This window comes from Eptesicus fuscus, chromosome 20, assembly GCF_027574615.1.
Source record: "Eptesicus fuscus isolate TK198812 chromosome 20, DD_ASM_mEF_20220401, whole genome shotgun sequence".
Lineage (NCBI taxonomy): Eukaryota > Metazoa > Chordata > Mammalia > Chiroptera > Vespertilionidae > Eptesicus > Eptesicus fuscus.
This window is the reverse complement of record NC_072492.1, coordinates 28,138,658-28,153,092: the sequence shown is the minus strand read 5'-3', so window position 1 is coordinate 28,153,092 and position 14,435 is coordinate 28,138,658. Positions and strand designations below refer to the sequence as shown.

The 14,435-nt window shown below is 49.8% G+C and overlaps 1 protein-coding gene across 2 annotated transcripts in view; it reads left to right on the top strand.

The window, feature by feature from the left end:
- The window catches only part of TADA2A (transcriptional adaptor 2A), a 41,348-nt gene extending 38,218 nt beyond the window's left edge, over positions 1-3,130 (top strand). For both annotated transcript variants that reach the window (XM_054709828.1, XM_054709827.1), the window contains 2 exons: positions 776-849; positions 2,283-3,130. In XM_054709828.1, the coding sequence (XP_054565803.1) occupies positions 776-849; positions 2,283-2,468 (260 nt within the window). In that variant the 3' untranslated portion in view covers positions 2,469-3,130. The remainder of the gene's footprint in view (positions 1-775; positions 850-2,282) is intronic.
- The last annotated feature ends 11,305 nt before the right edge of the window (positions 3,131-14,435 follow it).

Here is a 14,435-nt window from a genome sequence, read left to right as displayed (position 1 = left end):
AGGAACAGATATTCCCTCACATAATAAATAAGAAGGGCCTTTTGCTGGCCTAACAGTCTGCCTTTGATCTGAAGGCAAATGGTACTTGGTTAATTACCATGTTTGCCTTGTACTGCTGGCAGAGTGGCAAGGATTAGGAAATGTCTCCTGCAGAGTTGTTATTTCCATTCATCAGCTGTCAAGGCAGGTAGTGTATGACCTTTCTTAACTAAATGAGCTCTGGGCTTTAGATTTTATTTTTTAATTTAATTTAATTTTAAATTTATCTTTATTAAAAGTATTACAGATGGCCCCCTTTTCGGGGTGGGGGGGCTTTAGATTTTAGAATCTCCTATTGGATTCAGAAGAAAATATATTTTTATTGATTTCAGAGAGGAAGGGAGAGGGAAAGAGATACAGAAGCATCAGTGATGAGAGAGAATCATTAATAGGTTGCCTCCTGAATGCCCCCTACTGGGGATTGAGCCCGAAACCCAGATATGTGTCCTGACTGGGAGTCGAACCGTGACCTCCTGGTTCATAGATTGACGCTCAACCACTGAGGCACCCCGGCCAGGCTATAGCAAAGGGCACACAAATTAGCGTTGTTATTTTCAAGTAAACATTGCCGAGCCTGTGTTGCTAATTAATCTGGCGCCTGAGGGGACTGGTGGAGATTTCCTACAGCTGGCCATAATTGCCTAACTGGCCTGGCTGCAGTGACCTTTATTATATTTTCCACCTGAGGACTTGTCACTTCTATGACATATATGCCCTTTTCTGTTTGTGTCTGTAGGCAGACGAAGTGCACCACCCTTGAACCTCACGGGCCTCCCTGGCACAGAGAAGCTGAACGAAAAAGAAAAGGAGGTAACAAAAAAGGGGGCGCTAGAGGAAAGAGGCTGAGAAATCATTGAATTGCCATTACAGGATCAAACCCGGTTTGCTCTGCTTAGCTAACGACATGTACAGTTCTAGTCCATCCCCGAAGGCTGTGCGCTGCAGAGCTAACCTCAGCAGGTTTCAAAGGACTCCTTTCCCTATCACCTTGCCCTCATTTACCTTCTGGGAGAAGAGCATATGATGTATAAATCTAAATAATAGCAACTGTCCTTTACTGAGCATTTACCATGTACCAGGTACTGTACTAAGTGCTTTAAGTAAATGGAATTAATTTTTATAAATTTAAAATAACATATATCTGAAAATGGTTACTTCCTATTGGAATGGTAACTTTGAGTTGTTCTACATTTTTTCCAACAGTATAACCTCACTTAAAAGATTTTTGGAATTGTCTCCATAGCATGTTTATAAGCATAAAGAGGGAAGTTTTTATCATATATAGTCACACATTAATTTTGATTTTAAAATGGCATGATTCACTTTTCCTGTCCATTATAATCATCAGACTTGTCTTATTACTTTTGGCTGTTTCTAAAATTTACATCCAGCCTCAAAAGAGTCATCATCAAGTGTTTTCGGCTCTGAAGTCCATTCCAAAAAAGGGATTCCTCTTTTGTTCCTCAGATGCTCCTTTTACAGTTCCAAGATCAGTGTCCTGTCTGCCACTTTGTACCATTAATTCAGGTCAGATAGTAAAGAACTGTCTAGGAGAAGGGGCTAGTATTAGTCTTCTGTTATATCCACTAGGAATAGTAAAGATTAGTTTAGGAATATGTTATATTCAAGTATTGCTAAAAAAGGTCACAGGCCATTTGGATCCAAGTATTGAATGGCCTGGAGTTTTAAGCACTTTTTATCCTTAACCACAACACGGTGACCTTAGATGGCTCATTGCTGGATAATGGCAAGTAAACTGGAATGAGCCAGCTTTCTAAAAATGTTAGCAGCTAAAAAGTGTCCTCTTTTAACAAGAGCTCTATATCTCCTCTCTCTCCCAAAGTAGGAAATGTAATCACAAAAGCAGGGACCACTACTTTATGCCGATACTAAAAATAATGTGATTCACACTTGGGAACCTAAGTATCTGCACCGACACCCCCACTGAGCCCTGTGGCTCCTCCCTGACTGGCTGTGTTGGAATGTGCTGGGCCTCTACCCCGCCAACACCTGCTAAAGGCTCTCCCAGCATCACTTCCTGGCTTTCTCTTCCTGAGTGTCTCTCTTTAGTGAGTATTCCCTCCAAAGAAGAGACTAAAAGGAATGTAGTCCAGCCACCCAACAGCTCCTATAAATAGTTGGAGGTTGATGTCACTTCTTAAATTTTGTTTTGGCTATACCTGCTGGATTAAATTATGAGAATGATAGATGTTAATGTTTATTAAATTTGCCATGTCTTACAGCTCTGTCAGATGGTGAGGTTGGTCCCTGGAGCCTATTTAGAATACAAATCTGCTCTATTGAACGAGTGTAACAAGCAAGGAGGCTTGAGACTGGCACAGGCAAGAGCGCTCATCAAGATAGACGTGAACAAAACCCGGAAAATCTATGATTTCCTTATTCGAGAAGGATACATCACTAAAGCCTGAGGCCCTCAGGGCTTGGGATCTGAAATCACAGGTTTGGAATGTGTTGGACCAAAGGACAGTATGGATATTCTTGAGCTGAATTCTCAGTGTAAAACAAGGGGAAAGGACAAAAGAAACCTTAAGCTGTGAGAATGTCTACTTTATTCTCTACCCTGCTTTAAAACATTTGCTGTTGGCATTGTGCTGCAGAGTTATATGCTAGATGTGCTATTATTAAACGTGAGTGGGCATTCATTCCTAGCACCTCTTGTAACTAAAACAAGAACCATAGTACCTCACGTCATGGTGTTGGTAGAAATAGAACTAAACCAGTCTTCAGTCCCATGGGTCCAGCTCAGACTCTTGTATTTCAGTGGTTGGTTTTCTCATTATCTGTTTTGCCTTCAAACAATACAGACAGATTTACAGTAAGAGAAAGGTTATGGAGCATGAGAATGCTTTCTCTTTCCTTCTGAGGATTCTTTAAGTTGACAACTTATGTTTGAGCAAAAGGGAGGGAAATCTTATCATGGTCTTGTCCCAAACTGCATCTGTAATTCGAATGTCTGGCTTTGTACTTTGCAGTCTGTCTAACCTGCAGTAGACTTTTGAGGAGGTGGCATCAGATATAAAATGTCTCGATTATTTTTAGAATTAATAGATTAAAATGTTTTGCTGCTCAATTTGTGGTGTCAAATGTTCTGGTAGCTAAAGCACACTTAGGGTGCTGGATGCCTGCCTCATCACACTGCACTGCCTCTCCTAACATGTGTGTTCTGGACTCACCCTGTTCGTACCCTGGGTTTCCCAGGACACCAGGCCCCTGAGGATGGAGATGATGCAACTATCCTCCACTTTGCTTGGATTGAAAACCGAACCTTAATTTCTTAATGGGGAATGGTTAGCCTGCAATAAAAGCTACTTTTAAAACAAAAGTAAAGCAGAGTCATATATGGAACTCAGTAGATATGAGGGTGAGTAACTCAACCACATCTGAAACTTGGTCCTCAAAACTTTCTGCAGAATAAGAAGCCAAACTCAGAGTCATGGTTATCCCATTTCTAATAGAAGGAAGGTTGTATATAGAAATAACTTCAGAATCTGCACAAATTACTTCTAGTCACTGGTTCTTTCAACATTCAAAATATCTAATTAAAATATTATATACTTTGTTGGAAGTGTCTGCTCAGACTTTTTGACTGATGTAAATATGCATGTAGCTTGCTAATAGACTTCATCTAGGGGGTTACAAATGACAAGGAAATTCTGAGGATCTGAAGGAATTAGAATAATTAAAAACTTCAATCTTTAAAAAGGGTGGCTTATGGAAATGGTCTCTTTTCGTTGCATACCCGTCTCTTTCAGAAAAATGTATTCTACTACCACTTTGCTCTCAGTTGCTTATGTAGGGATTGTGTCTTATCCCTGAAAGGCAATTCTGGTTCTAAAAATTCGGAATGCATTGGACATCAGTGTCAGTTGACATCTGTAATCATCTGGAGAGTCCTCAGTCTTGGTTAAGGAAGGCTTCCTGGGAGAAGTGATAAGATTGGGAGGAAAGAGGTAATTTCGCAGATGGAAGTGGGGGACTATTCCAGACAGTGGGTGAAGGGTGACATGGAGGCAGCAGTGGGAGTAGGGAAAATAGTGCCAAGAGATTTGGTTGTCTAGGACACAAGGGCAGCTGTGGTAGTTAGGAGTGGGAGGATGGTAGGACAGTCTGGTAGAAACCTTGGAATCAGTTGAACTCTGAAAAACTGATTGGGTAATCAGCAGATTTGATGAGGAAAAACAGCATGGTTGAAAATAGTGATAGAAAAATAAGGCTGTAATTTCAAATAACTGGATTTTAGAAAGTAGGATTATTACTATTTTTGTTTTGGTAAACCAAACTTTGCAAAATTTAAGACCTAGAAACCCTAGAGGGTTTCTCAAAGATCAAGCCATATTTTGGGTGATGAGTGCTCTTGAAAGGAGTCACTAAGTCTTTACTTCAATGCACTTATAATAGAAAAGCATTTGCTGATGTATTTGATGTGCCTTGATTAAGTACATTATTTTCTTCCATGTTCTATCACCAAAGGAAGGACCTTCCTTTTAATAAAAGTCAAGAGCTAGCAAATGTATTTCAGAGGATATTCCAGCCACATTAAATAGAGGTCTCAGGCCTTAGCCAGTTTGGCTCAGTGGATGGAGTGTCGGCCTGCGGACTGAAGGGTCCCGGGTTCGATCCCGGTCAAGGGCATGTACCTTGGTTGCGGGCACATCCCTAGTGGGGGGTGTGCAGGAGGCAGCTGATTGATGTTTCTCTCTCATCGATGTTTTTAACTCTCTTTCCCTCTCTTCCTCTCTGTAAAAATCAATGAAATATATTAAAAAAAAAAAGCCGAAACTGGTTTGGCTCAGTGGATAAGCGTCGGCCTGCGGACTGAGGGTCCCGGGTTCGATTCCGGTCATGTACCTTGGTTGCGGGCACATCCCCCAATGGGGGGCGTGCAGGAGGCGGCTGATCGATGTTTCTCTCTCTCGATGTTTCTAGCTCTCTATCCCTCTCCCTTTCTCTCTGTAAAAAATCAATAAAATATATTTAAAAAAAAAAAAAAAAAAAAAAAAAAAAAAAACAATTAAATAGAGGTCTCAGTCCAGACCATCTCATAGAGAAACAGTTTACTCTGAATCTCAACAACATGAATAAAGACTCTTTACTGTTAGGGATTTTTATTGCAACCTAACATTTTAGGCATATCTTTCCTGCTGGGGCTGGGAATGGAGAACGAATTTCTTTCCCTGTAATGACCCTTTCCTGTGCTTAAAGGCCGAGACTATCTCTCTTGAGACCAACTATTTGTGGTTTATCCCTTTGTGGACTCTAGTGTTCATCCTTTAACCCATTTAAAATCTGAACTCAGTAGGTAATTAACCAGTCCTTGCTGAGAGATAAGAACAAGTTGTCCAGTTTTTAGTAATGAAATCACCAGCTTGTGGGTTAGCTGAAAGGAGAAAGCCAGTGACATCAAAAACAACAAAATTCCAGTTGGTAAGTCATTCTAGCTTTAGAAATATGTAGAAGTGTAATAAAAGAACTAAAATGGCCCTGGCCTATGTGGCTCAGTCGGTTGGAGAGCCATCCTGTACACAAAAGGGGGGCAGGTTTGATTCCTGGTCAGGGCACATACCCAGGTGTGGGCTCGTTCCCCAGTTGGGGTGCATGCAGGAGCCAACTCATAGATATTTCTCTCCCTCTCTCTAGAATCAATATTTAAAAAAGAAAAAGAACTAAAATGTCCAGTATGAACAATCAGAGTCCCAAATTACAAGGAGAAGCTTGGAAAAAAACACACACTTGTTTACATTAACTCCAGAACACTTTTTCCCTGGCCTCCAAGCAAGAGAGTTATATTTTGGAACATGGTTCATCCATTTTTAAGGATCTTTGTAGATGCCTTCTAAATACACTCTTTATTATCGTTAACACAGAAAACTTTTCCACAACTTGTGTGTACCTGGCTTTTTATTTGTTTAAATTTCTGAAGTTTGATTCAAGAGGTACTGAATCGGGAAGCTTTGCTTTCCTGTCCAATGTGCTTAGACCAGATATGGTTAACTCTTCCTTGATAGGCCAAGGGGACCATCTCGGGACAGTGGGACTCTGCCTTGCCTTGTGTAGAAGAGGTAGCTGGGCTAAGACAAGGGATTTCTCTTCAATCAAACCTAATAATGAGCCCTTCGGAGTGAAATTGAGTAGGATCTCAGAATACAAGCAAGGCCAGAGCAGCCTGAATAGGATAGTAATGGTCATGCTGACATAGGCATTTAATTTGGGAGTGAGAACAATAGTGAAGAGCATCTAGGGGATATTTTGGAACCTAAGCCTATCCATGAAACATGCATCAGGGCTGAGTGTTAGGGTGCTACTTTTGAGGGGGGGGAGGCGGGTGACTGGGGGACATGAATAATTTCTGAGAAGTCTGGAAAGCCTGTTTCTAAATCTAATGGAATTTTTCTGTTGAGTGTTTACCTGGTGCTTTGGCTTCTATCAGATGAGATGTGCTGGGATGAAAACATGAACTGCCCTTTGAGTTGACCAACCAGGCTTCCAGTCAAGAGACCCAGGTATTTAAGGAAAGGATGAATAAAATGCCTTTGTCACTCTGAGTTACTTGCTTGGTATGCATTGTGTACTCGGCCCCTTCCCTGTTAAGAGTAGGAATAAGGAAGTTGATATAAGAATGCAGAAAGTAACCCTTAAATGGCTTAAAATCCCAAACTGAAGGATTCAGAAAAACTTGAATATCACCATACATCCTTGTTTTGAAAAAATCCTGTCGTTAATCTTTGCCTGCACAGACTTGTTTTATGTCTTTCAGGACTGGATAATTAAGTCTGATGCACTTATTTTCTACTTTGGAGCCCAGGGAATGGCATCTTGGTTGAATTATTCTTTCCTTCTTAACCAAGTAACACTTTTTTGTTTTCCCAGCTTGCTCAGTCCTTGGGTCGTATGTGGCAGAAAACTTCCAGGTGGGGTTGCTAATCAACCTACCCTGGTCCAGAGTTACGTTGAACAGAAGTAGCATCTTAGAAAGTGTCAAAAGGAGAAAACCTCATAGTTTTAAGAAATCAACACTTTTTTCCTAATTGAAGCACAAATGCTGAAATGCTGTCATCTTACCACCCTTATTCAGTAGTGAACTGAAAGCTAAGTGCCAACTCCCGACACTTCTAATGCATCTCTCCTCTTTGGAGAGCTGTCTGCCCAGTATACTCCCTGTTTCTGGAATTATTTGCATGGCCTAACCTTCACTTTTCTTCCATTAAACAATAGTAACTGATTTGGATTATCCCCTTATTATCGCCCTTCATTTAGAGGATTCCTTTAAAACAAAATATATATTATTTTAAGAAATAAAAAAATTAATGGAATCTGTACTATGGAGCTTGATATATTTTTTAGGAGGCATTTCTTTTTTAAAATTTTTTAAAAATTGATTTCAGAGAAGAAGGGTGAGGGAGAGGGAGATAGAAACAGTAATGATGAGAATCATCAATTGGCTGCCTCCTGCACACCCTCTCCTGGGGATCGGCTCACAACCTGGGCATGTACCCTGACTGGGAATCAAACTGTGACCTCCTGGTTCATGGGTCCATGCTCAACCACTGAGCCACACCAACGGGCCTGGAGCTTGATTTTAATGTTCCCAATCAACATCCCTAACAAGAAAACGGATTTTTAATTTGTGATAAGTGTCTGATATTTATATTTCAGTTTCCAATGGTAGGATGTCTAACATGAAAAGGGCAATTTTCAGGGTAATTTAACAGGTTTAAAAAAGTTATTTAAAGGAAGTGAAAAGTTAAGAAATACCATGAGCAGACACTAGCTCCCCAAGTACCAGGGACCTCAGAGGTGGGGAATGGGGAGGCGGATTTGAATTTTGGTAGGGGAGGAGAGGGCAGCAGTGTTCCCTTGGGACTTTGCTGTCTGCTTTGGAGAGGTGGAAGAGCTTTTCATATAGTATCCTGTTAGGAGCCTCTTTTTAACCATGGCCAAGCTGCAGCAGGAGAAGCCACCCTACTGGGGGCAGGAGCCAGAGCCCTTATTTTTTGTCTGAAGGAGAGCACTTTGATGTTTTTACCAAAGGACATTATCTAATCGCCACAGGTAGGAGGTGACAGCAACGGCAACCTTACCTGGCAACCTGACACTCCCCCGCCCCCACCACACACACAAGAAAATCTTTGCCTTGTTTTGGGCGTACATGGTTTCAGATTCAGGACAGCTGTCAGATCTAAGTCAGCACAGTTTTAACTTCATGATGCAAACCAAAACCCTTTTGAGAGCATCATCTCCCAGAGTGCCTTCCACCCCCAGCAACTGCAGAAAAGAAGGCGTCTGCTGCAGAGAAGAGTGGCTATAGATGTCATTGCATCTACCAGATCCAAGCTGTGACCTGGCTCAGAGTTTGAGAGTTAAAAATAACCATGGCTTAAAGTTGGGGTAAAAAGTAAACTGTTGGGTCAGGTCTCCATGGAAACTAGAAGGAAAAAGGCAAGCCATGAATTTCCAGCAGATGGGGCAAGGTGGGGTGAATATAGGGGCCTGGGAGCTCCCCCTGGTGAAAGGAGATGCCCCTGATTAGCATCCAGAATGTAGCCAGACATTGTTCCAGGGCTCTGAAGACACTTGCTGGTGTGTTTGCAGCAATAATATACATCTTGGGGTGGAGGGGAGTCAGTTGAGGTGTCTAACTTGCTGTAGCACAGATTTGCTGCTATTTGGCAAAGCAGAGAGCAGATGAGCAATGCAGTTGGTTAGATGTTGCCTTCCCATGCGGGAACCTCTACTACCTACCCGCATTCACATTCCACTCTTTCTTTAAATATATTTTATTGATTTTTTACAGAGAGGAAGAGAGAGGGATAGAGAGAAGCATTGATGAGAGAGAAACATCCATCAGCTGCCTCCTGCACACCCACTACTGGGGATGTGCCCACAACCAAGGTACATGCCCTTGACTAGAATCGAACCTGGGACCCTTCAGTCTGCAGGCCGACGCTCTATCCACTGAGCCAAACCGGTCAGGGCTCCACTCTTTCATTTGCATAGTCAGAGACTTTGAGGAGTAGCAATTTCTAACTAGAGGGGAAGTATACAGGTTCTTGGACTGACATGGGCATTTACTCCCTTTCAGTAGGACCAGGTTTTTTCCCCCCTCTGGTGTAGGAGATTATGCAAAGTGGCATTAATTACTAGGATACCCTTAAAAGTTTGGTCTCTTAACATTGCTGGTATTGTTATTACCAGAGTTGACTAACTCTTGGGGAAACATTTCATTTCTTCCTTTCCCCTTTCTTTAAAAACAATTTATAAAGAATACATGAATAAGAGAAACCAAGATGGCGGCATAGGTTAAACACCTAACCTGCAGCCGGGCACAACAATTTCAAAAATACAACTAGAGGTCAGAACGGACATCGTCCAGAACCACAGGAAAGTTGATGGACTGAAATGCCCACAGCTGGAGGGAAGGAGAAGGCCACGGGGACAGTCGGGGAAGCCGTAAAAGCCTAAGGTATGGAGAAACGGGCGGAGACACGAGCACACGCGCCTGCGGGGAGGATGGAACCAGAGAGGAGGGGGCGGCTGATGACCTGGCCGGAGTTCACTGGCAGGAAGGAGATAAAGGCTGCGGAGTGCGCTGAGCACCGGCTCCGATTGCACTGAACCCCATTCCGGGCGAAACCCTGGGAAACTCACTCACTTTCGCAACTCCGCCGCCCCCCGCAGGCCGCCCGGCCCGGGACGCTGGGGACGCCGCCACAGCGGCGGCGCCCGGAGCCCGGCGGCCTCCCAGCACCCGTCCCCGCCACGCAGTCCCCGCGCGCCTGGTGCCGCGGGCCGCGCGCCCCGTACACGGGACGGAGGCCCGGGCGCCCTCTCCGTACACCTCCCGGCGACGCTAGACTTCAGTAGAGTTGACTGAATTCAAGGGATTAAGAAGTATAAATTGGGGGGACGCCGCGGCGGCGACGTCCGGACCACGGCGATGGCGGTGCCTGGAGCTCGGCGGCCGCCCAGCGCCCGTCCCAGCCGCGCGGCCCTCGCGCGCCTGGTTCCGCGGGACGTGCGCACCGTGCACCGGACGGAGGCCCGGGCGCCCTTTCCGTGCACCTCCCGGCGGCGCTAGACTTCAGTAGAGTTGACTGAAATGAAGGGATTAAGAAGTACAAATTGAGAAGTTTGAAAAAGATGGCGGCGGAGGTTAAAGGCTGTTCTGTTGCCTCGCACCCAGCGAAATCGGAGGGGATGAGGTGTGGAGGTGCGTGGGTCTGGCTGGTGGCGGGGGAAAGGGGCTTTTGTTCCAAACCTAAGGGAGATTAGCTCTCCATCACCCTGAAACCCATCTTCTGGCGAACCCCGGGAGACCCAGATGCCTGCGGGGAGAGGCGGGACTCTTGCAGAGGTGCGCCCAGCAATCAGTGTTTGCTGCGCTGGAGTGCGGAACGAGGGGACTTAGATACATGGAAGGCAGAAGGACCAGACCCACAGCCATTGAGGCTCGCAGCACCATGGCCTGTTGGTGCCCTGAGACCCCGCCCCGCCCTGGGACCCGCCCCGCACGTTTTGAAGACCTGCCCCACAAGTCTTGCAGGCACACCTGCGCCCCAAGCAACGGCTTAAGCATGTGGGTGGCCTGCCCTCTGGCAGCGGACCAGATGATCTGCTGTTCTAGTCGGACTGCTCCAGGGCCACTCAGACAGGAGGAAGAAACTACAGTTTTTACTGTAATCCTTGCTGAGTGCCTAAGGCAGTAGCTGATCTACACCCCATTGGAGACCCAGAAACGAGGGCATCTAGTGGTCTGTGGGAGATGACACCAGATTTCAACCACGTGCATAAGGGACACATTCAACGGGAATATTCAGTGAGCGCCAAAGCTTTGCTGCACCAAGACCCGGCCCATAAACGTGTCTCCTGCACAGCAACTCTTCCTTTATAGACAAAGAGCGCCCCCCCAGTGACACCAACAACAATCAAGACTTAACTATACAAAGGAGGACCAAGATGGAGGCATAGGGCAGAAGCCTGATTGTTGCCTACCACAACAACTTTGAGACTACGACAAGAGAGCAGAGCAGACACCATCCAAGACCACCATAGGGCTGGATGAGTAGATGCTCTACAACTAGAATAAAAGAGGGGTATGTGGGATGATGCTGATGCCGGTGACCCAAAGACCACACTTTAAGAACTACAGCTCAGGCGACACAAAAGAACTATGTCTCAGGCGATACAACAGCGGCCTGGAACGTGCTCGGCGCAGTTCCCCCGGCAGTCTCCGGCTGAGGGGACGGCTCCACTGGCAGCCAAGTACGGACAGACGAGCCCCTATGAGACATGGGGTGGGAGACTCCGCGCTTGCTGACCTCTGAGTCCGTCAAGAATCTCAACGCCCCAGAAGCGGCCAGATGCGCATGCTCGGCGACCGGCCACCGATGCAGACCCAAGGGCCGACGCAGCGACGCCAGACTGGCCCACCGCCATGCACCGGGTGCACCGGAGCTTCGCCGAGCCGCCGCCCGACGAGTTCTGCAGCAGCCATACTGGAGCTCTGGAAGGATGGCCAGGGGAATTGCTGAGGGGGGATTGACCGGCAGGAATTGGGATCGGGAAGACGGGGCCCCGCTGAGACCCGGGTGCGGGCGGGGTTGCGCGCCTCTGGGCTCGGGTGTGGTCACACGCCTCTGGGTATAAGTGAGGCCTCACGTCCCTGGGTCTAGGTGAGGCCACATGCCCCTGGGTCCAGGTGAGGCCGGACTCCGGGTCCGGGTGAGGCCAAGTGCCCCTGGACCCGGATGACGCTGGATCCCGTGCCCGGGCGAGGCCAAGCGCCCCTGGGTCTGGGAGAGCCCAAACACCCCTGGGTCCAGGCGAGACCATGTGTCCCTGGATCCGGGTGAGGCCTCGTGCACCTAGGCCCGGGTGAGCCCAAGTGGCCCTGGGTCTGGGAGAGGCCAAGCGTCCCTGGGTCAGGGTGAGACCATGCGTCCCTGGATCTGGGTGAGGCCTCGTGCACCTAGGCCCGGGTGAGCCCAAGTGGCCCTGGGTCTGGGAGTGGCCAAACGTTCCTGGGTCTGGGTGAGACCATGTGTCCCTGGATCCGGGTGAGGCCTCGTGCACCTAGGCCCGGGTGAGCCCAAGTGGCCCTGGGTCTGGGAGAGGCCAAGCGTCCCTGGGTCCGGGTGAGACCATGTGTCCCTGGATCCGGATGAGGCCTCGTGCACCTAGGCCCGGGTGAGCCCAAGTGGCCCTGGGTCTGGGAGAGGCCAAGCGTCCCTGGGTCCGGGTGAGACCATGTGTCCCTGGATCCGGATGAGGCCTCCTGCACCTAGGCCCGGGTGAGCCCAAGTGGCCCTGGGTCTGGGAGAGGCCAAGTGTCCCTGGGTCCGGGTGAGACCATGTGTCCCAGGATCCGGGTGAGGCCTCGTGCACCTAGGCCCGGGTGAGCCCAAGTGGCCCTGGGTCTAGGAGAGGCCAAGCATCCCTAGGTCCGGGTGAGACCATGTGTCCCAGGATCCGGGTGAGGCCTCGTACACCTAGGCCCGGGTGAGCCCAAGTGGCCCTGGGTCTGGGAGAGGCCAAGCGTCCCTGGGTCCAGGTGAGACCATGCGTCCCTGGATCTGGGTGAGGCCTCGTGCACCTAGGCCCGGGTGAGCCCAAGTGGCCCTGGGTCTGGGAGTGGCCAAACGTTCCTGGGTCTGGGTGAGACCATGTGTCCCTGGATCCGGGTGAGGCCTCGTGCACCTAGGCCCGGGTGAGCCCAAGTGGCCCTGGGTCTGGGAGAGGCCAAGCGTCCCTGGGTCCGGGTGAGACCATGTGTCCCTGGATCCGGATGAGGCCTCGTGCACCTAGGCCCGGGTGAGCCCAAGTGGCCCTGGGTCTGGGAGAGGCCAAGCGTCCCTGGGTCCGGGTGAGACCATGCGTCCCTGGATCCGGATGAGGCCTCGTGCACCTAGGCCCGGGTGAGCCCAAGTGGCCCTGGGTCTGGGAGAGGCCAAACGTCCCTGGGTCCGGGTGAGACCATGTGTCCCAGGATCCGGGTGAGGCCTCGTGCACCTAGGCCCGGGTGAGCCCAAGTGGCCCTGGGTCTGGGAGAGGCCAAGCGTCCCTGGGTCCGGGTGAGACCATGTGTCCCTGGATCCGGGTGAGGCCTTGTGCACCTAGGCCCGGGTGAGCCCAAGTGGCCCTGGGTCTGGGAGAGGCCAAGCGTCCCTGGGTCCGGGTGAGACCATGTGTCCCTGGATCCGGGTGAGGCCTCGTGCACCTAGGCCCGGGTGAGCCCAAGTGGCCCTGGGTCTGGGAGAGGCCAAGCATCCCTGGGTCCGGGTGAGACCATGTGTCCCAGGATCCGGGTGAGGCCTCGTGCACCTAGGCCCGGGTGAGCCCAAGTGGCCCTGGGTCTGGGAGAGGCCAAGCGTCCCTGGGTCCGGGTGAGACCATGTGTCCCTGGATCTGGGTGAGGCCTCGTGCACCTAGGCCCGGGTGAGCCCAAGTGGCCCTGGGTCTGGGAGTGGCCAAACGTTCCTGGGTCTGGGTGAGACCATGTGTCCCTGGATCCGGGTGAGGCCTCGTGCACCTAGGCCGGGGTGAGCCCAAGTGTCCCTGGGTCGGGGAGAGGCCAAGCGTCCCTGGGTCCGGGTGAGACCATGTGTCCCTGGATCCGGATGAGGCCTCGTGCACCTAGGCCCGGGTGAGCCCAAGTGGCCCTGGGTCTGGGAGAGGCCAAGCGTCCCTGGGTCCGGGTGAGACCATGTGTCCCTGGATCCGGATGAGGCCTCGTGCACCTAGGCCCGGGTGAGCCCAAGTGGCCCTGGGTCTGGGAGAGGCCAAGCGTCCCTGGGTCCGGGTGAGACCATGCGTCCCTGGATCTGGGTGAGGCCTCGTGCACCTAGGCCCGGGTGAGCCCAAGTGGCCCTGGGTCTGGGAGTGGCCAAACGTTCCTGGGTCTGGGTGAGACCATGTGTCCCTGGATCCGGGTGAGGCCTCGTGCACCTAGGCCCGGGTGAGCCCAAGTGGCCCTTGGTCTGGGAGAGGCCAAGCGTCCCTGGGTCCGGGTGAGACCATGTGTCCCTGGATCCGGATGAGGCCTCGTGCACCTAGGCCCGGGTGAGCCCAAGTGGCCCTGGGTCTGGGAGAGGCCAAGCGTCCCTGGGTCCGGGTGAGACCATGCGTCCCTGGATCTGGGTGAGGCCTCGTGCACCTAGGCCCGGGTGAGCCCAAGTGGCCCTGGGTCTGGGAGTGGCCAACCGTTCCTGGGTCTGGGTGAGACCATGTGTCCCTGGATCCGGGTGAGGCCTCGTGCACCTAGGCCCGGGTGAGCCCAAGTGGCCCTGGGTCTGGGAGAGGCCAAGCGTCCCTGGGTCCGGGTGAGACCATGTGTCCCTGGATCCGGATGAGGCCTCGTGCACCTAGGCCCGGGTGAGCCC